The sequence below is a fragment of the Hemiscyllium ocellatum genome, chromosome 13, assembly GCF_020745735.1.
Source record: "Hemiscyllium ocellatum isolate sHemOce1 chromosome 13, sHemOce1.pat.X.cur, whole genome shotgun sequence".
Classification (NCBI taxonomy): Eukaryota; Metazoa; Chordata; class Chondrichthyes; order Orectolobiformes; family Hemiscylliidae; genus Hemiscyllium; species Hemiscyllium ocellatum.
The window spans coordinates 49093922-49116626 of NC_083413.1; the positions used below are offsets into that span (position 1 = coordinate 49093922).

The 22705-nt window shown below is 42.1% G+C and overlaps 1 protein-coding gene across 3 annotated transcripts in view; it reads right to left on the bottom strand.

The window, feature by feature from the left end:
- slc33a1 (solute carrier family 33 member 1) overlaps positions 1–16853 on the bottom strand; it is a 43993-nt gene extending 27140 nt beyond the window's left edge. For 2 of the 3 annotated variants that reach the window (XM_060834811.1, XM_060834809.1), the window contains exons 1-2: positions 16808–16853; positions 10702–11505 (exon numbers count right to left, since the gene is read on the bottom strand). In XM_060834811.1, the coding sequence (XP_060690794.1) occupies positions 10702–11452 (751 nt within the window). In that variant the 5' untranslated portion in view covers positions 11453–11505; positions 16808–16853. Of the gene's footprint in view, positions 1–10701; positions 11506–16026; positions 16157–16807 lie in introns of those variants that run through there. The other variant, XM_060834810.1, reaches the window with a different exon arrangement.
- Positions 16854–22705: the final 5852 nt, after the last annotated feature.

A 22705-nucleotide genomic window follows, 5' to 3' on the forward strand; every position in this document is an offset into this window, starting at 1 on the left:
TTAGAAATTCCACCTCTTCCCCCTAACAGGATAACTATATTCAGTATTGAATGAAGCAGTCAAAGGCCATCATTATCACCGTTTAGTTCTTGCAAAAATTTATTTGTAAATCTGTTCGACTATCTTCTCTATTTCCTAGAAAGTGTGCCAACTCACCTAAGATCTTTATTATAGCTTGACTCTAATCAAAAACTTCAGTCTTCAAGGACATTCTCTCTCTTTACAGCAATAAACATACTCTGTACCCCGAGTAGATGAAGTGTAGGTCAAAGTTTCCTGTTTAGCCTTAAAGGCACACCCACATTATGGCAGCTTAATATTTCTATTTCCCTCATATTGATATTCTAAAATTATTAGAGCTCATAGCTATTGCAGAAACTTGGCTGAGAGATGGACAGGACTGGCAGCTCAATGTTCCAGGTTTTAGACTCCACAGGAAAGTTAGAAAAGGAGGCAAGAATGGCCAGGGTGGGAGGGTTTGACATTTTTGCTGTAACTAGGGAAGTTATTTCTGAAAGATCATCCAGTCAAAATGTATGGATAGAAATGACAAGTAAGAAAGGAAATATCATCTTTGGGATTGCACTGTAGGCCCCTGAATAGTAAGAGAGAAATTGAGAAACAAATATGTATCGAGATCACAGATATATGTAAGCATAATATGGTTGTAATAATGGGGCATTTTAAATTTTCCAAACATTAACACTGTGGTAGCCCCAGTCAAAGGTTTGAATTGTCAAAAATTTGTCAAATATGTTCAAGAAAATTTTCTTTATCAATGTGTGGATGTTCCTGCCAGAAGAAGAGCAAAACTAGGCATTCTTTTGGGCAATAAGGCAGGGCACCATCCAGGGCAAAGCAGCCTGCTTGACTGGAACCATACCCACAAATATTCACTCTCTCAATTACTGAAGCTCAGTCGCAGCGGTGGTTGCCATCTCGAAGATAAACTACAGAAATACCCCAAGGCTCCTTAGACAGCTCCTTCCAAACATATAACCACTTCCATGTAGAAAGACAAAGACAACGAATACATGGGAACACAATCTTCATCTGCTCAAAGCCACTCACCATCCTGACTTCACCATACTTTTAGTATAAAAATCCTGGAACTCCCTCACTCACTGCACCATGGGTATTCCTACAGTGCATGATCTGTCACTGTTCAAGAAGGCAGCTCACCATTACTTTCTCAAGGATAGCTAGCGACAGGCAATAAGTGCTGACCTGAGCTGGTGATGTTCACAATCCATGAATGAATCTTTTTTGAAAAATACATTATATAGGAACTGTAACAATTTTTCCCTTTCATTTTCGGTCAAGACGCCTGTAACCAGTGGTGTTCCACAGGATTTGGTTAGGGTCCTCTTTTGTCACTAATATACTGTAAATGATTTGGAGGAGAATATAGAAGGCATGGATAATAAGTATATGGATGATACAAAAATTGGTCACAGACCAAGAAGATTTTCTAAGATTACAAAGGGATCTTGATCAAATGGGTCAATGGGCTGAAAAGGCAGATAGAGTTCAATCTGGCTAAGTGCGAATATCACAATTTAGTATAACAATTGAGGGTAGGGCTTATACAACTAATGGTAGGGCCTTGAGTAGTGTTGTAGAACAGAGAGACCTAGGGGTGCAGAAACATCTAATGTCTAGGAGGTCCAACCCCCCTAATCCCTGGGGCAATTGCAGTTTTGCAAGCTTAATAAGAGGCCGCTAATAACACCCAATAAAAGAACGAAACCAGCTATTCAATTTTCGAAATATTTGCCCAGGAAAGTGTAAAGAGACCATCTGCAAAGGGTACAATAAGACAGGGAGAACAGTGAATTTGTTAAGAGTGACTCGATCCAACCATGATATTGGAATGGCTCCCCCATCTTTGAAGGTCTTGTTTAATCCTGTCAAACAAATGGCCAAAATTAGCCTTGAATAACTGATGAAAGCTAGGGGTAACAGAGAGGCCCAAGTAAAGAAAACCTCCCTGTGCCCACTTAAAGGGGAACCCATCTTCCACACCAGGTATTCCCCTAAGACCCCCCCCCCACAGGCATAGCCTCCAACTTTGAAAATTTGATCTTGTAACCTAAGAACCAAATGAATAAATACACTATCAAAAAGGGCACCAAGACTGCCGGGTTCGAGAAAATAGTAAGATCATCTGCATATAGTATAATCTTATGTGCCTTCAAACCCCCCTTTGGGGCAGCTATATTAGAGTCCCCAAGTAGATAAAGTACTCTCTCATTTCAGCTATCTGCAGAGAAACCAGTAAAAGAAAATCAAGAAAGAAACAGCACTTCATTCTAAAGCTTTTTATTCACACCCAGTATAAAAATAAAAGTAAATGCTTGCTAGAAGGTTATCATATCTGCTAGACATTTGTAAGGAAGTGAAAATCTGCAGAAACAGTCCCAATTGAGAAATGCAGCCTGCAAGCAAAGAAATATTGGAGCTCTGAGTGTAAAGGCAAAAGTTCCTGTTGGGTATAGGGATAACGTTAAATTAACTTTGCAGATTGGATTGAGAGGGATAGGAATACATAAAGCTCATTATCAAAGTTGCGGCCATAGCAAGCAAACACCACAAGGCACAGATACAGTAAGGAAATCAAAGACCATAGTTATTTCAATCAAGGTTACAATATTAGTAACATCACAGAATCAAAGTAAGACATCAATGAAGAAATTGAAAAGACTGATTAGTCTAACTAAAGAAGATAGCAAGTTTACTAAAATAAGAGCAAAGCATCCATAACTTAAACTGTAGTTCAGGAAGGAACAAACTATTAAAGCCATAGAAAATTGCAAAAAAAAAAGGACAGGCATTGTAATTTAGGAGACAAATGTAGGAAATCATCCATTTTGTTTGTGAAAATAAGTGGAAAACCTCCAATTTGGTTGCAGAAATGCAGGAAACTCCCAGGAAAACAGTCCCGAGATACAACATTACTTTATTACGGAACCTGAAACTTGAAGACAAGGAAAATAAAACGGCTTTGCTATCCAGCAGGTTTAATGGCCGTCTGACCAAAGAAAATAAAGCATTGACACAGTGCAGACTTGAAAAGATTTGAAAGAAGGAACAATAAGAAATGGCAGTAGAAATAATACTACCTAGCAGATTTAATTTCAGAGAAATTATTCATTGTTTTAGAGTAAACAGTTCTTAAGATCCTGCTTCCAAACTACATGCTCACTCACAGGCAAACAAATACACAATTTTATCAATAGAACCTACAGCTGATGTTTAGATTAGATTACTTACAGTGTGGAAACAGGCCCTTCGGCCCAACAAGTCCACACCGACCCGCCGAAGCGCAACCCACCCATACCCCTACATTTACCCCTTACCTAACACTACGGGCAATTTAGCATAGCCGATTCACCTGACCCGCACATCTTTGGACTGTGGGAGGAAACCGTAGCACCCGGAGGAAACCCACGCAGACACGGGGAGAATGTGCAAACTCCACACAGTCAGTCGCCTGAGTCGGGAATTGAACCCGGGTCTCAGGCGCTGTGAGGCAGCAGTGCTAACCACTGTGCCACCGTGCCGCCCATTATGTTATAGCTTCTCTAAACATAATAGGTATAAATACTTTTGATAAAGTTCTAAGCTTTTACAATTAGTTTCATCTGAGAATATAAATTTGTTGAAAGAACAAATTTATGGGCGGCATGGTGGTACTGTGGTTAGCACTGCTGCCTCACAGCACCTGAGACCCGGGTTCAATTCCCGACTCAGGCGACTGACTGTGTGGAGTTTGCACGTTCTCCCTGTGTCTGCGTGGGTTTCCTCCGGGTGCTCCGGTTTCCTCCCACAGTCCAAAGATGTGCGGGTCAGGTGAATTGGCCATGCTAAATTGCCCGTAGTGTTAGGTAAGGGGTAAATGTAGGGGTTTGGGTGGGTTGCGCTTCGGCGGGTCGGTGTGGACTTGTTGGGCCGAAGGGCCTGTTTCCACACTGTAAGTAATCTAATCTAAACAAACAAGGTTTAATAGAAGAGTTAAGCTTCCAGGTACTCCATAAATAATTAATGATCTCAACAGATGAAATGGAAAATAGGCCTATAAAATTCTAATTTCACAGCTCCAATGAAGAGACAGAATTGCTGTTGGAATTACGGATAAGTTTTTGCCAAATTCATTACAATTTATAGAAGATCTGATTTTGGAGAATAATATTCAAATTGTGCTGGAAGCAGCAAAAGAGTCAGAGAAATGCTGAGGGAAGAAGGACAAGTTCATTCTAGGAGAGTAACTGAATCCAGTTTATCAGACATAAGACAAGCGATTTGCTACTTAGCCTACTCAATTTCAGTGTCAGTGTCAGTGTCATGATCAACAAACCCTGACAGGCAAGAGCAATACAAAACTATTTTTAAAAAAAGAATGCTTTGTAAAACTAAGGTCATTTCCAGAAGATGTGTAGATGTAGGACCACATTACAGAACTGTAAAATTTCAAATAGCTATTCACTCAAAAGGTGGTAATGGAATAGAGCTTGTGTCATTAGAAAAGATACACAATGCATTCCAAGGAGAAATTGATGAGTCAACCAACTCAAGTTTGACATAATCTGTTGATATTCACAGACATCTCAATGTTATGTGATACACGGATAGTTTCACCATCTTATCAGATCATTTATCATGGATGAAGAAACAGAAGTTGCAGCCTACAAATATAGAAGTATTCCAGGTGGAACAGCTCTCAAATTTGAAAATATGCTACAAGCAACACTACAACAAAAAAGTAGACAATAAATATGTAATGTATGTCGGTGGAACCCATGAGTACTACCCTTTTTTTTTGCTGTCTGCACCTTGTCAAAGACTTTGGTTTGTCATTTGAATTTTCTTCAGTGAAGATTGAAATAGAAACCTTCACATCAACCATGTGTAGTTGCAGATTTCCATTCTGTTGGCAGTATAAAACAATTCTCGTCTGTCAATGTAAGGTAATCTCAATGAACTGTCATTTTGGTTCCATCATGAGTTTAGAAAGCCCAGTGAAATTCTCCATTTCCTGTCTCTTGACCTTTTTTTCTTCCCTCTCTCTCTGATAGTCTTTACATAAAGTTACCATAACTTAGTCTCATTTGACACATCATTGTCGCTAGTTAACTCCTACAAGAACACTGAAGTCAAGATAAGTACATGCTCAACAGCAAGGTCTTTTGTTATCCGAGCTCACTGAGCAATTTTTGACTAAAACTGTTCCAGCATCAACACAGCTTGTTGAACAACCTATAGAAGCATATCAGAATTTGATGATATTGAACAGATATATTCAAGAGGTATATTTCAGTTCTTCATTTTCCACAGAATCATCAGTATCGGTAAGAGTTAAGTCAGCAACAATCCTCAACAAGCACGATTGAGATGTGAACCTCTTGTTTTCACCAGGAAGGAGAATGAAGATGTTCAATTGAACCTACAGGTCAAGTAAAGAGTTTACATTCAGATGTATCATTAAATAGAGATGCTACAACATGGATTGAAATAAAACGAAAGACCGTGGACGCTGGAAACCAGTAGTTTCTCCAGCAGTTTTTGTTTACTATAAAGGCTAAAGATGGGTTGAATATGATTCTATAATAGCTAACAGTGACAGCTACAGACTCAGGATACAGTCAAATAGAAACTAACTGGCAGGAATTTATGATACTGTCAAGAAGAAACTACTTGATCTAGAAATGCAATAAGAAATCCAAATATTACAAAAGCGAAAATGCATTTTTCAACATCCATCTTCAGAGGTATATTCAGGAGATTAGTGGTCCTCCAGATGTTGTAGGGCCAAAAGAAAGAGTTCGCCTGCAAAAGAAATTCAGGAGATAAGGTTTCTCCAGATAAGCTACTAGACTATGTCATTTAGCAGGAAAAACATTGTGTGAAGACTTCCAAGAGATTAAAAGGCCTTCCTGTGCAGAGGTACTTAACAGACCACACAGGCTCATGAAAAGAACCAAGATTAACAGTCCTGAAGCAAAAAAGACCTACTAATCTTCAAAGTCCAAAAAGAGCATGTTCTGAAGAATTATGAAATGGAGAGTTGGCCATTGTCACTATGATGTATGTAAACATATAAACATTAACAAATTGGGGAAAAGAAGCTTGGTAGGAATTATGTTTAAGATAATGTTTCTGAAACGGTTAATGCTGGAGACTCCACTAAACTCTGCCAAAATTTGATATCATAGCAACTTGAATCTTATAGAATGAAGACTTATTTTCTTGGTCTCCTGGTTGTCTTAATAACATTGTTGATCTTACTAGTGTAATTTGTACTCTATTCGTATTTTGTCATAAATAACATTCTTCTTAAAACAAGAGCTTATACTTGTCAAGTCTCAACTGGTGGTATCAACCTACCTAACACAAGTTGCCAATGGTTAACATTCCAAAATATACATATTTCAAACAAATACTAAATTTTATTGTCTACAGTTAGTCTCCCTATTTGAATAAAATAGTTAGTCACATTAGAAGCAATTCATAGAGGTTCATGTGACTCATTCCTGGGATGAAAGACTTATGTAGAGGGATTTAATATGTTGAGCCTATATCTATTGGGGTTTAGAAGAATGAGGTGATCTTATTGAAATACAAGTGTACTTGATAGCATGGATATCGGAGGTATCTTTCATCTTGTAGTGGGACGATGTCAAGAGGACACCATTTAAAAATAAATCAATCAGTCTCGCTTAAGATGTAGGAGCAGAAGCAAGCCATTCAGCCCACATGTCTGTTCTGCCATTTAATGAAATTATGGCTGATCCAATCAATCATTCACAATTCCACTTTCCTACCTTTCTCCCATTTGCTTTTATTCCCTTACTTAAAAATCTGACTCTCTCAGCTTCGAGTATTCCTAATAGTCCAGCCTCAACAGCTATCTGATGGAAAGAATTCCACAGAATACTACACAAAGAAATTCCTCATTGCATTCTAAACGGGTGACTCCTTACCAAAATTACTCCCTCTAGTCCAGGACTGTTTGGAGAAAATAACCTCTTCTCGTCTAACCTGTCCAGCCCTGAAGAATTTTGAATGCTTCACTAAGGTTGCCTCTCATTCTTCTCCAGCGAATACAGGCCTAACCTATTCAACCTGTCCTCATGTGAAAATCCTTCCATACCTAGGATTATATTTTTTTTTTACAGCTTTAGCAGGACTCCCCTGTTTTTAATACTCTCTGCCCTTTATTTCAAAGGTCAACATTTCATTTGCCTTCCCAGCTAACTTGAATCCTTGTTTTTTGTGATTCATGCACAATGATCACCAAATCCCTTTGTGCCGAAGCTTTCCGCAGTCTTTCTCCATTTAAATAATACTCTGCTCTTCGACTCATTCTGTCAAAGTGAATAATCTCTCATTTTCTCATTTGCTTAAACTGTTTATATCCCTTTGTAGGCCCGGTCATCCTCACCACCTATATTTGTGAGATCGACATACTTGATAATAGATTTGCCTCCCTCATCCAAATCAATTATATAATTGTGGCATTCAGTGTACTGGACTTAATCAGATCAGGGAATACATAATGGGACTGGATTAGATCAGGAATGAATTCTTAGTAGCTACGTACAGGGCAAGAACAGTGATTTTGCACTGCTAAATGGAGACCTGATTATAGAGGGAATGCAGGACGTTTTAAAATGGTTGAAGCATTTATGCGAACAGCAGGAGGTAAGCACAGAGATCAGTTTCAATTGATATTGCTGTAGACAGAACAAATACAGTTACACCCAAAACCACAGAAACCACAAGGGTATAAGAACGTGAGCAGTGAGTTAAGGTAGCTGCTACCTATCCAATATCTATGAAGTTGTCCATCTTTGCAGTTGTACCATCTATGTAACTGTCATACTTCTGCAATAAAGACTTAAAGACGACATTGTGTAGTTCCCATGCCTGGTTATTTGTATTATTGGGAAAAATGAATACCCAACAATAATGCTGTAAATAGTATATTGCCCTAGCACTGATACCTTTTCTTCGAGTTTCATAGTCAGCCTAAAAATGACCCCTTTATTCCAACACCCTATTCTATTGCTAATGTGCTATCCTCAATGTTATGGGCTATTAAGTCGTCTTTTTTTGCAAGGTTTGTAGCTCAGGTTGAGGTTTAGGGTGTAGGTTTGCTCGCTGAGCTGTAGGTTTGATATCCAGACGTTTCATTACCTGGCTAGGTATCATCATCAGTGGCGACCTCCAAATGAAACAAAGCTGTTGTCTCCTGCTTTCTATTTATATGTTTGTCCTGGGGTTTGTGGTGATGTCATTTCCTGTTCGTTTTCTGAGGGGTTGATAGATGGTATCTAGGTCTGTGTGTTTGTTTATGGCGTTGTGGTTGGAGTGCCAGGCCTCTAGGAATTCTCTGGCATGTCTTTGTTTAGCTTGTCCTAGGATAGATGTGTTGTCCCAGTCGAAATGGTGTTTTCTTTTCATCCGTGTGTAGGGTACGAGGGAGGGAGGTTCGTGTCTTTTTCTGGCTAGCTGGTGTTTGTGTATCCTGGTGGTTAACTTTCTTCCTGTTTGTCCTACGTAGTGTTTGTGGCAGTCTTTGCATGGAATTTTGTAGATGACGTTGGTTTTGTCCATGGGTTGTACTGGGTCTTTTAAGTTTGTTAGTTTTTGTGTGAGAGTGTTGGTGGGTTTGTGTGCTATTAGGATTCCGAGGGGTCTTAGTAGTTTAGCTGTCATTTCTGAAACCTCTTTGATGTATGGTAAGGTGGTTAGGGTTTCTGGCTGTGTTTGGTCTGCTTGTCGTGGCTTGTTCTTGAGGAATCTGCACACTGTATTTTTTGAGTATCCGTTCTTCTTGAATGTTGTATAGGTGGTTCTCCTCTGTTTTCCAAAGTTCGTATGTGCTGCAGTGTGTGGTGGCTCGTTGGAATAGCGTTCTGATACAGCTTCATTTGTGTGTTGGGATGGTTGCTGGTGTAGTTAAGTATTTGGTCAGTGTTTGTCGGTTTTCTGTATACGCAGGTTTGTAGTTCTCCATTGTCCTTTCGACTGTGATGTCCAGGAATGCGAGCTTGTTGTCGGTTTCTTCCTCCTTGGTGAACTTTATGCCTGTGAGGGTGTTGATGATGTTAAATGTCTCTTCTATCTTGTTTCGTTTTGTGATGACAAAGGTGTCATCTACGTAGCGGACCCAGATTTTTGGTTTGATGGTTGGTAGGGTTGTTTGTTCTAGTCTTTTCATTACCGCTTCTGCTATGACTCCTGATAGCAGAGATCCCATGGGTGTGCCTTTGGTTTGTTTGTAGATTATGTTGTTGAAGGTGAAGTGGGTAGTGAGGTACAGGCCCACTAGCTTCCTGATGTTTTCGTTGGTAATGTTAAGTAGTCTAATGTACGATATCTTGTCAAATACTTTTGGAAATTAAAATTTTACATCTTGTGGTTTCCCTTTACCTATTCTGCTTATTAGAATTCTTTGAGATGGTAATAAAATTGTCAGGCATGATTTACCCTTCAAAAAGCCATGCTGATTCTGCTTTCTGAATGCTTTCCTTATTGTACATTATCCAAATGACAGATGTTAAGCTAACTGGCTTATAATTACCTTTTCTTTGTATCCTTCCCTTTTTGAGTAAGGATTTATATTGGCTCCTAGGGATCTCCAAATCTCAAGGACTTTTCCAGTATCCAAGGATTCTTGGAAGATTACTACCACACTCCACAACTACTTTCTTTAATATCCAAGTATGCAATCTATCAGGTCCAGGAGACTTATTGGCCTTTAGCCCCATTAGTTTCCCTAGCGATAGTTACTGTATTTATTTTCTCCTACCTTTTTCCCTTGATTTACTATTTTTGAGTGTCCTCCATCATAATGACTAATGCAAAACATTTGTTCAACTCCTGTATCATTTCCTGGTTCCATAGCTTCATTATCTAAGGAGCCTATATCACTTTGGCCCCTCTGTCCTATTTTATTTAAAGAAATGCTTACTGTTCATATTTATATGTGGAATTCTCTTCCCGAAAAAGCAGTGAAAACTGGGATATTGCATTTATTCAAGGTACAGTTAAATAGATTTTGAAAAGTAGAAGAGTCAAAGTTTATGATGGCAGACAAGAAGTGAAAGTTGCCATGGTCCACTGCTCTCTCATCAGAGGTGAATGGTGAGTTGAACTGGGGAGTCAAAACACCTCAGGTAATGGACAGTTTGAAAAAGCAGAGCTTTCATAGTGATCTCAGCAGTATGAAAATTGAAGCGGTGCAGTTGGAATCTCTACAATGCAAACCAACCATCAATCCAACTGAACTGTTAGAAACATGGCATTGAGATGACAACCAGGTCAACTATGAACCTTTCAAAGACCAGAGCAGGCTCAAATGAGTTTCTTTCTCTGTTAAGTCCTTTGTTCGTTCTCAATTACTGTTGCCATCCGAAGTTTTTACACTGAAACTGCACACAGATTCTATGACATTGAAATGCGTGGAAGTGAACAATTATAACACTGTAAAGGCCAAAAGTAACCAGTGACATTTAAAAGCATAATCGGCACTACAGGTAAAATGCTAACTTTAGTAAAATTACGCTTTTGTTAATGACAAGAATTTTCAATGTTCTTCAATTAGAATATCCCAAAACTATTTTCGCTCAAGAGCTTTTCACAGAAATTTAAGATTGAAAGCTGAACAATTTTAAAATCAAATCTTCAAAACTTTACCTGATAGAGTGACAATTCCAGTTGGTTGAGATTGAGAACGTAGATATGTGTTGCAAAATTCTGCTGATTCCAATGCCAAGAAGAGTACATTACCCAGAAAGTACCCTGCTGTCTGTCCAACTGAATTGCAAGTAGAAGCAAGTCCTACATTTTCTTTGGATAGCATAGTCAATGCCCAGCCATCCACTGCTATATCCTGAGTGGCAGCCAGAAATCCAAATATAAAGAACACAACTGTAAGTTTAACAATATCAGGGCTAGTATGTTCATCACTCTTCAATAATTCATCCACTTCAAATGACAGACAAAGCATAAAAAGGCCCAAAAAATACTGAGTTGGCACCAACCAAGATTTCCTCCGCCCAAAGGTTGGAAAATATGCAGCATCCACTAAGGGTGCCCACAGTAGTTTAAGACTGAAAGGCCAAAACACAAAGCTATAAATAGCTTGGTCTGAATAACTAACATTTTTGCTTTGTAGTATAAGTGGGATGCTCCCAGCCAAGCCAAGTGGAATTCCTTGCAGGACATAAAGGAATAAGAGCAAGATAATGTTATTGAAATCATTTGTAAGGACTACTTTATGATCAGGTTCCGATAATCCATTGTCATTGTTTTCCAAAAGGCTTTTGTTTTCATCTACTTCCAAATTGGTTTCATGGCTCCACATATCATTTTGTGGGTGCCAAGCTTCAATGGGATCATGGACACGTTGTCTGCTGCGTTCTTTGGGTATATCTGATGACGGCATGTCAGATCTGAAGACTTGGCTCGGTTCTTCAATCAATACATCACATATGAATCCTAAAGACAAAAATAGTCAGGGAAACGTTTCAAGTTTCAGTAAAAAACGTTGTTCACAATGAGCAGTCAAATGTTTCTCGAAGCACTTTACTTAGATAACAGATTTTTCGCATGTTAAAGAGCAATTTACTTTCTAATTTAGATATTTTAAATGACATCATAAAAATTTCCCTCATCGACACTTAACAGCCTGTCTCATGAAAACATTTCTGCAGCCTCTGTGTAATGTTTTAATTTCTGTATGCTATTTGAATTGAAGCCCCACTACAGTAAACTTAATTGCTGAATTTCAAGCTGTTTCTAAATTAAAATGCACAGAAAGCACAAATGATCAAACTCATTTTATTTAGAATCCTCAATAACCAGGAAGAATCAACTATCAACACCTTTGAACACATTTCCATCAGAACTGACTTTGAATCCATGTCTCAAGAAGAGAAAAGAATAGAACAAAGTTATTCAACACTGGTATTTAAAAGTTTTTAACACATACTTGTTACCATGACTTGTTCAGACCTGAATCATACTTATGGACTGCAATATCTGTGATCATGATTTTTGTTGAGTTAGGTGGCACTACCAAAGAATTGCTACTGTTAACTTAAACAATTTAACTCTTATGTCTTTAGCTGAATGACATATTTTAAAATAAAAACTTCCCACGTTACTTGAAAATCTTGGAAACAGTATAAATTACAATCTTGTAGATAATGAAGTAGTAACTTATTTGTTAGTGGAATTCTTTTAAAAATCAAAGACTGAACTAAATTTGCAAACATCACTGGAGTAATAAATTGTATACCATCTGGATCCAATATTTGGTACCTGCTGGTAGCACACAATAGGCAGCTCTACACAACAATTGTAAAAGTAAAAATTTAATAGTGTCAGAAGCACAAAGAAAGGAGCAAGCTGCAAATACAGAAAATGGTAATGCGTATCTGGAGGCTTAAGATGCATTGATATGTGAGGTACCATAGGAGAGTGGAGGAGATTTGTTAGTTTAAAGGCCAAAGTGATACATTTGCATTTCATTCTCAGGGATTCCTCCTGCAAATAGAGAAATATAAGGGGCTTCAGATTATACATTCTCCAAAAGTATCAAAAAATGCTGGGATCCAAGAACCCTTTGAATCAACCAGTTTTCCTAACAAAAATTATGTATTGTGCCTGGTATGCCTCCAAGCAATGGAGAGTTTGCCCCTTCATGACCATTATTTCCAGTTTAGCGAGGGCTCCTTGATGGTCCACTGTGTCGACTATGTCCTTGATGTCACGATCTGTCACTCACCTCACCTGCAGAAGTCAGCTCTTCTATCCATGTTTGAACCAATGCTATCGTGAGATAAGGAGCAGATTGGCCCTGGTGTAACCCAAACTCAGCATCACTAAGCAGGTTATTGCTGAGTAGGTGTTACTTGATAGCACTATTGATGACACCTTCCATCACTTTACCAATTATGGATAATAGACTGATGGGGCAGTAACTAGCCAGTTGGATTTATTCTGCTTTTTGTGCACAAGGCATAGCTGGACAATTTTCCACATTGTCAGGTAGATGCCAGTATTGTAGCTGTACTTTATGACCGTCGCTAAGGGAGCAGCAAGTTCTGGTCTTTGCATGGCACTTGAGTGGCATGAATGCGCCTTGCCACATTTCAGGTCAAACTTGGATATTGTCCTTCCTTTGAGCATAATTTGATTTATTATCAAAGAGTTGCAAATGGCCTCATTGCTAAGCAGATGCTACTTGGTAGCACTTTGATTATATATTCCGTTGCTTTTCTGATGATCAAGAGTAGACTGATGGGGTGTTAATTGGCTAGGTTAGATTTGTCCTGATTTTTGTGTACAAGACATACATGAGCAATTTTCCATGTTGTCAGGCAGATACAGACACAACTTGGCTAAGAAAACAGCAAGTTCTGTGGCACATGTTTCAATACCCTTGCCAGAATGTTGTCAAGATCCATTGCCTTTGCAGTATCCAGAGCCTCCAACTGTTTCATGTGGAATTAATCAAATTGGCTGAAAATTGGAATCTGTTATACTAATATCTCTGGAGGACACCGAGATGAATCATCCAATCAGCATATCCTGCCGAAAATTGCTGCAAATGTTTCAACCTTATCTTTTATATTCATTTGATGGGCTTGCTTATATCGGTCATGTCTATACAGGCTAGCTTATTCCAGTGACAAGACTTCCTTTGGCAGTCTGGAGGAAACAGCATTTCCTGCTGTACAGGACATTGGTTAGGCCACTCTTGGAATATTGTGTGCAATTCTGGTTTCCTTCCTTTTGGAAAGATGTTGTGAAACTTGAAAGAGTTCAGAAAAGATTTACAAGGACCGTTGCCTGGGTTGGAGGATTTGAGCTAAAGGGAGAGGCTGAACAGGCGGGGCTGTTTTCCCTGGAACGTCGGAGGCTAAGGGGTGACCTTATAGAGGTTTACAAAATTATGAGGGGCATGGATAGAGTAAATAGACAAAGTATTTTCCCTGGGGTGGGGGAGTCCAGAACTAGAGGGCAAAGGTTTAGGGTGAGAGGGGAAAGATATAAAAGAGATCTAAGAGGCAACTTTTTCACGCAGAGGATGGTACGTGTTTAGAATGTGCTGCCAGAGAAAGTGGTGGAGGCTGGTACAATTGCAACATTTATGAGGCATTTGGATGTGTATATGAATAGGAAGGGTTTGGAGGAATATGGGCCAGGTACTGGCAGATGGGACTAGATTGGGTTGGGATATCTGGTCAGCATGGTCGGGTTGGACTGAAGGGTCTGTTTCCATGCTGTACATCTCTATGACTATCGTCTGCTCCTCTTGACTGGAGCCCATAGAATTCTTTGGCAAAAAGTTTAAGAGGGAAGAGACGAGAGAAGAGTAATTATGGTTATGTACACGAATGTTCAACAGGAATTTGGTTAAGTACATCAACTTGTTAACCAAGTTAAAGTCCATTAGATATAAGGACCGATTATTGGGTGGATGCAAAATTATCTTAGTGAAAAGCAAAGAGAAATATAAAAGCTCTTCATCAGATTTAAGGAAAGCATGCAATCATGTTCCTCAAGGGTCAGTGTTAGAAATACTACACTTTCTGATACGTATTATTGACCATGATTTAGATACAGAAGGCATCATTTCAAGGTGTGCAGAGGCCATGTACTCAAATGTAAAATATATGGATAATTAACAGATTTCAGGAAGACTTGGGACATTCTGATGAAATTAGGAGGTAAAATTCAAAGCAAAGCAGTGCAAAGTCATCTTAGCAGAAAAAGTGTGCAAAGGCAATACAAACCAAACTATATTCCTTTAAAAGATGTGCAGAAACAGATTGGTCAGGAAGTGCTACATTTACAGTTTATTTGAAGGTGGCAGTAGAGAAGCTAAAATGGTATTAAATAGATTTTTGGCTTTATTAATAGAGGCATAAAGCAAAGAAATTATTCCCATAGATTATCATTTAGATCCCAGATGTAGCACTATGGCAAAATCTGGGCACTTTATGGATTTCAAAGCTTTGAGGGAGCAGTGTGGAACCATTTACTAAGGTACAGGTAGCGTCAAGGATGGAAAAGTTGTTATGGAAAGATAGATCTCAGAAAGTGGGGCTATGTTCAAATAAGCATGCCAAGGAAAAATTTGATGAAGCTTATCAATATCTTGAAGTGCTTTGATAAATAGTCACTTGATAGTACGGAACTGGAGTATTGCTGAAAGAAATCTTTTCATCTTGCACTTATCAATACAAATTTCATATTTTAATTCAGATGAATACAAGTTTAATAACTTCAACAGCATGTCCTTTCTTCAGCAATATTCAAGTTTCAGTAATAAAAACATCCCAGAGGCAGAGGGTCAGAGGCCATAGTTTAAGGTGATTAGTAAAAGAACCAGAAGATACGCAAGTGAAAAACACAAATGGCAATAATCTGGCACATACTGCCTGAAAGGTAGCATATTGAAGTCGAAATAAATTTAGAATAACTCTGAAAAGGAAATTATTTATCTAATCAAAAAAATTGCCCAGCAGTGGGGATAAAACAGGGCTGTGAACTAATCAACTTAATAAGGAATTATTCCAAATAAATCAAGTCTGCCAAAACCACCTTAATGTCAAAAAGTGTGGCACTCGAAAAGCAGCCACACTTTTCATCTCTGATCTCCTGCATCTGCAGTCCTCACTTTCTCCTAAAACTACCTTAAATAAATGTATCTGAAATAGCATCAGTTTGAAATAAGCAGCAACCTATTTTAAAGTTTTACTGAAGCATTCAATTATAAGAAATTGCAAAAACAACTTTGAGCAAATCATAAACAATACCCAATCTCCAGTTATGTTTGAGTAGTCAATTCCTTATGCAATAAATTATAAGGTCAATGAACTTCAGAATATAATGTAAACATATTTTATACTGCTGATACTAGCACACACGGTAAACAGTTACTGTAACTCAGTGGGTTGAACCGCAATGCAGTGATGCCAAAAGCACAATTACAATACTTGCACAAACCTTACGATGAAGGTCCCTCAGTCGCAATCTTACCACTCATCTGAAGCATGGTAACCCTCAGATTAAACTATGATCAATAGTCTCTTTGCAAAGAGAGAGTAGGCCTATGTTGCTGATAAATTGTGATGAATTTACTTTACCAGTATGTACATACATGCAGTAATTTTACTTACATGCTTTCGAACATCTTACATTCAAAATGTAACCTACTATAAAGCATTACTTTAGTTGAAAAAAATGCAATGAATTTTAACTAACGTCCAAGATCAGGGATTATGTGATTAGAACATTTCAACTGCCAAATTTCTGGATTATGTTACAAAATTTCACTTTTGCAGAGTAAAATTTTTGAAAACAATACACTGCACTAAACTGTTTCAGAGTTCTACCAAAGGAGCAGCGACGAAAGAAAGTACTGTACACCAGGCCTCTCTCAGACAATATCTAATAACGCAAGGTCAAACAAATTTGTCTTTTTAAAAACAAATACTAGGCAGCCTTAGTGTGGCGGATCAAAAGCCAGAGCAAGGCCCAAACTCCTCGGCCAGTGGCAACGGTTTCATTGCCAGAATCAGTTCCGTGTATCGGACGAGAAATGGACTTTGTTCACTCGATTGTGACTGAGTTTGGCCTGGTACCAGACTGCAGCTTGTGTTCATGAGGAACTGATGTTAGAGGCGTTTGCACACTGAGCTCAGTGTTCACATTCCTCTGATCGGAGACACGTACTACTCCATCACTTGATCCCAACTACCGAGACTCCAAAGTAAACTGTCCTCACCTGCTGCCTGGTTCCTGATCCGAAATGCCGGATACAACCAACCAGCTCCTCCCACAACCGGCGGTGGCGCAGCACTGACGTGGCTCATCCTAACAGGCTTATCACCCACAAGTAACTAGAGCCTCAGTAACTTTACTCCCAGCCTCCTGGAGCTTTGGGAAGCTCACTCGCAGACTCCTGGAACCTCACCCACAAATTGCTAAAGCCTAAGGAACCTCACCAACGGGCTACTGGAGTATGGGAACCTCAATCACAGACTGTTGGAGTCTGGAGAACCTCATCTACCGGCAACTGGAGCCTGGGGAAACCCCACCAACAGGCTATTGCAGCCTGGGGAACTTTATCAACAAGCTGTTGGAACCTGGGAAACCCGTCCACAGATTGCAGGAGCCAGGAAATCTTCCCCCACAGACTGCAGGAGACAGGGGAACTCCACCTACAGACTGGTATTGACATGGGAACCTCACCCACAGGCTGCTGGGGTATTGGGAACTCACCCATACTGTTAATATACAGGATTCTCACTGAGAAGCTGCTGGAGACAGCAGAACATCACCCACAGGCTTCAGGAGATAGCACAACCTCAACTCAAGGCTGCTGAAGACAAGGGAACCTCACCCACAGACTACTGGAACCTGGGGAACCTTGCCCACAGTTGGCCGGAGAGAGCACAACCTCATCCACAGGCTACTGGAGACTATGGAACCTCACCCACAAGCTGCTGGAGACAAGGGAACCTCACCAACAGGCTAATGAAGCCTTAGGATCTTCACTCCCAGGCTGTTGGAGACGTCAGAACCATGCTGCTGGAGTCAAGGTAAACTCACCTAAAGGCTACTGGAGTCTGGGGGAACTTCACCTGCAGGTGATTGAAGCCTTATTCACAGGCTGTTGGAGCCTGAGGAACCTCTCACAATTGTCTGCTGGAGACTAAGGAACCTCCCCCAGAGGCAACTGGAGACAGGAACTTCACCCAAAGGCTGTTGGAGCCTGAGGAAAATTGCCAATAGGCTGTTGGAGCCTGGGAAATCTTCATCACAGGCTGATGGAGCCTGAGGAACCTTGCCAGTAGGTTGTTGAAACCTCGGAAAACTCACCCACAATCTGCGAGAGACAAGAGGAACCTCCCCCACATGCTGGTGGAGACAGGGAGTGTCATCCCCAAGCCATTGGAGGCAGCAGAGCTTCACCCCAAACTGCTGGAGACAGGGAACGTCACCTCTCTCCACAGTCTGTTGAGATGGGAAATCTTACTGGAAAGGCTGCTGAAGGTAGGGGAGCCGCACTCTGGCTGTTGCATCCTGGAGAACCCCACAAAAAGGCTGGTGGAACCTGAGGAATCTCTCCCACAACCTGGTGGTGTTAGGGAAACCTTACCATAACCTGCTGTGACAGACCAGCCTTCACTCACCAAGAGTGATGTAATGGTAACATCACAGGACTAGAAATCCATCAACGTTTCACCTACACTTCCACAAATGTCATATATTGCATCTGTTGCTCCCAATACGGTCTCCTTTACATTGGGGAGACTGGATGCTTTCTCGCAAAGTGCTTCAGGGAACATCTCGGGGACACCTGCAAAATCAACCCCAGTTCCAAACTTCCAACTCAGCACCATCCTCATGACCAGTCCTACCTGTCAATCTTCCTCCCCAACTATCCGCTCCACCCTCCTCTCCCACCTATCACCTTTACCCCTTCCTCCATCCACTTATTGCGCTCTCTACTACCTTCTCCCCAGCCCCACTCCCTCCCATTTATCTCTCCACTCCCAAGGCTTCCAGTCTCATTCCTGAAGAAGGGCTCCTGCCTGAAATGTCAATTTTCCTGCTCCTCAGATGCTGCCTGACCTGCTGTGCTTTTCCAACACCACTCTAATCTCCAGAATCTACAGTCCTCACATTCGCGTAGTTGATTTTAACCTGACTGCGAATCCTCTTGCAAGGATGCCAACCTTGAAGAAGTTCTCCTCCTCTCGCTACAAAAATCTCAGTGAGTCTCTCACTGCAACTCCCGAGTGTTTTCCTCTGCCTTGAAATTCTTCAACCATGTCTTGAAACAGACTCGCTATCACAGCCACATCTCCTTCCTCAATGCCTGTCTCCACAACCAACTGATCCCACATGGACTCCAGACTACGTTCAGACCAGCACATTTTGGATCCAAACAGGACAACCAGTACAGACAACAAATTCAAAACCACGAGCAACGGTTCTCCTTCCAGATCCTCCGCTCCACACTCGCAGCCATGCGCCACCACCTAACCTCTCTACAGTCAGCTATGCCTCAACTGAGGGTCACACACTCTCAGAACTACAAAGGATCCCTTCTGTACTATATCCTAAGAAGAATTCATACACTCAACAAACAGTATTTCTACACCATTTGAAACATCAAAAATTGTAAGTACACAAACTTATATACCCACCTCAAAAACCAGCACTCCTTGAACATTCCAGAAGCTTCCCTCAGCCTTGGGAACTGCTTGGCTGCCATCAGCCTCGAGGCTGGGACAGCCACCATCGCTACAGCGATTGATGACTCACTTCCGCCCCCATCAACGGGCAGCTTGCAGCCATGGCCGCTCGTGCCAACTTCACAACCGCCTGCCAGACAACAGCTGCCAAAACCGCCAGACAACCAACAGTCACCGCAATTGCCATGAGATCCGCCACCGCCGGGACCAATGCAAGGCCTAATTGAGAATACACTTCCGCCCCTCCTGTTGCCGCTACACTTCTGCCCCTTCTGACATCAGCCACATCACGCATCGCACAACTTCTGACCCCTTCACAACCACTACTGCAGCCACTTCTGCCCCCTACGAAGTCACCCATTTCCACACGTTTCATCATTTCTGCTGCCCCCACTCCGCCATCACCACTGACACCATGCAGTCTGTGACTTATGGCTGCTTCCACAGCGACTTCACCCCTAAAGACTTCACCTACACCACGCGTTTCGTCCCTCCTGCCCCCCAACGTCATCGCTGAAGTCACATGTTCAGTGAATTCCACGCCTTCACCCCCCCCCCAGCAGCCATCGTCGCCACTTTCACCCCCACCAATGCCCCCCACGATTCCCAGTGTCATCATCCCTACCACCTAGTACCCCAAGAGGAATAGCATCTCTGCAAATGACTCCTCCCCCAAACCTCCTACCACCACGCCCACTCCAGTTACAGTCTCCGCCCCCACTCCCAACTCCACACCAATACCAGGTCCCAGCTCTCAGCTTTGCCGAGTTTTCACTATTCCCCCTAGACCTCCCCCTCACTAAGGACAAAGATCAGTCTTCAACAAAGGCCTTACCTTCAGCCCCCTCTGTCCACGTATCAACGAATTCAATACGCGTCGTGAGGTCGAACAGTTCTTCCACCACCTCTGCCTCCGAGGTTACTTTTTCAATCAAGACTCCCACCCACCCTCTGAGGACCCCTTCCCCCACCTCCAACACACTTCATCCACCTGGACACCCCGTGCTGGTCTATTACCCGCCCTCGATCTCTTCATTTCCAACTGTCACTGGGACATTAACTGCCTCAACCTGTCTACTCCTCCCCCACTCCAACCTCTCACCCTCACAAAACACAGCCCTCCACTCCAATCCCAACCTCACCATCAAACCAGCGGACAAAGGGGGTGCACTGGTACTTTGGCGCACTGACCTCTACAGTGCTGAAGCCAGGCGCTAACTTGAAGACACATCCTTCTACCGCCCCCTCAACTTCCCTATCATCAAACCATCATCTTCCAGACCATACACAACCTCATCACCTCAGGAGATCTCCCACCCACAGCTTCCAACCTCAAAGTTTGGGAACCCCGCACCACCTGATTCTACCTCCTTCCCAAGATCCACAAGCCTAACTACCCCGGCCAATCCATCGTCTCAGCCTGCTCCTGCCCAACCAAACTCATCTTCACCTACCTCGATGGTGTCCTATCCCCCCAGTCCAGGATCTCCCCACATATGTTTGGGACACCACCCACACCCTCCAGCTCCTCCAAGACTTCTGTTTCCCTGTACCCCAATGCCTCATCTTCACCATGGATATCCAGTCCCTCTACACTTCCATTTACCGTGACCAGGGCCTCCAAGTCCTCCGTCTGTTCCTCTCCTGATGTTCCCACCAGTACCCTTCCACTGGCACTCTCACTCGTTTGGCTGAACTGGTTCTCACCTTCAACAATTTCTCTTTTGAATCCTCCCACTTCCTCCAGACAAAAGGGGTAGCCATAGGCACCCACATCTGCCCCAACTATGCCTGTCTCTTTGTCAGCTACATAGAACAGTCCATCTTCCGTAGTTACACCGGCACCACTCCCCACTTTTTCCTCCACTACACTGATGATTTCATCGACACCACCTCGTGGTCCCACGAGGCGGTTGAGCTATTCATCAATTTCGCCAACAAATTCCACCCTGACCTTAAATTCACATGGACCATCTCTGACATCTCCATCAATGACGACCAACTCAACACCAACATTTTTTTACAAGCTCACCTCCTCCCACCCTATCTCATGCAAACATGCTATCCCATATTCCCAATTCCTCTGCCTCCACCGTATCTGCTCCCAGGAGTTCCAGTTCCACCACAGAACACACCAGATGGCCTCCTTCTTTAAAGACTGTAATTTCCCCTCCTATGTGGTTGAAGATGTCCTCCAACACATCTCATTCATGTCCCGCATCTCCGCCTTCAAACCCCAACCCTCCAACTGCAATAGGGTCAGAACCTCCCGATTCTAACCTTCCACACCACCAACCTCAGCATTATCCGCACCATCCACCAATATTTCCGCCATCTACAAATGGATCCCACCACCAGGGATATATTTCCCTCCCCATCCCTATCCACTTTCCTCAAAGATCATTCCCTCTGTGACTGCCTGATCAATTCCACCTTCCCCAGCTTCCTCCCCCCTTTCCCTGCCATCACAGGAATTGCAAAACCTGCGCCCACACCTCCCCGCTCACCTCCATTCAAGGCCCCAAGAAAGCCTTCCACATCCATCAAAGTTTCACCTGCACTTCCACAAATATCACTTATTGCATCTCTTGGTCCTGATGCAATCTCCTTTACATTGGGGAAACTGGATGCCTTCTCGCAGAGTGCCTCAGGGAACATCTCCAGGGTACCCACCAATCAACCACACCATCCCGTGGCTGAACATTTCAACTCCCCCTCCCACTCTGCTGAGGACATGCAGGTCCTGGGCCTCCTCCACCGCCACTCGCTCACCACCCGATGCCTGGAGGAAGAACGCCTCATCTTCCACCTCAGAAACCTTCAACCCCGTGGCATCAATGTGGACTTCATCAATTTCCTCATTTCCCTTCCCCCCCCCCCCACCTTAACCCAGTTCCAACCTTCCAGCTCAGCACCGTCCTCATGACCTGTCCCACCTGTCAATCTTCCTTCCCACCTATCCACTCCACCCTCCTCTCCGACCTATCACCTTTACCCCTTCCTTCATCCACCTATTGCACTCTCTACTACTTTCTCCCCAGTCCCAACCCTACCATTTATCTCTCCATCCCTGAGGCTTTCAGCCCCATTCCTGATGAAGGGCTCCTGACCAAAACGTTGATTTTCCTGCTCCTCAGATGCTGCCTGACCAACACCACTTTTCCAACACTACTCTAACCTTGACTCTGATCTACAACATCTGCAGGCCTCACTTTCGCCTAGCAATCCAGTGCCCTTGGTTAATGATCTGAGGTCACAGGTTCAAAACCAACCATGATTTCTCATGGAATTTTAATTCAATAAATATGAAATCAAATGTTAGTAATAGTGGCTGTCGCACCTTTGAGGGAAATATCCTTATCTGGTCTGGTCTATATGTGATCCTAGAACCAAAGCAATGTAGTTGCCTCCTAAATATT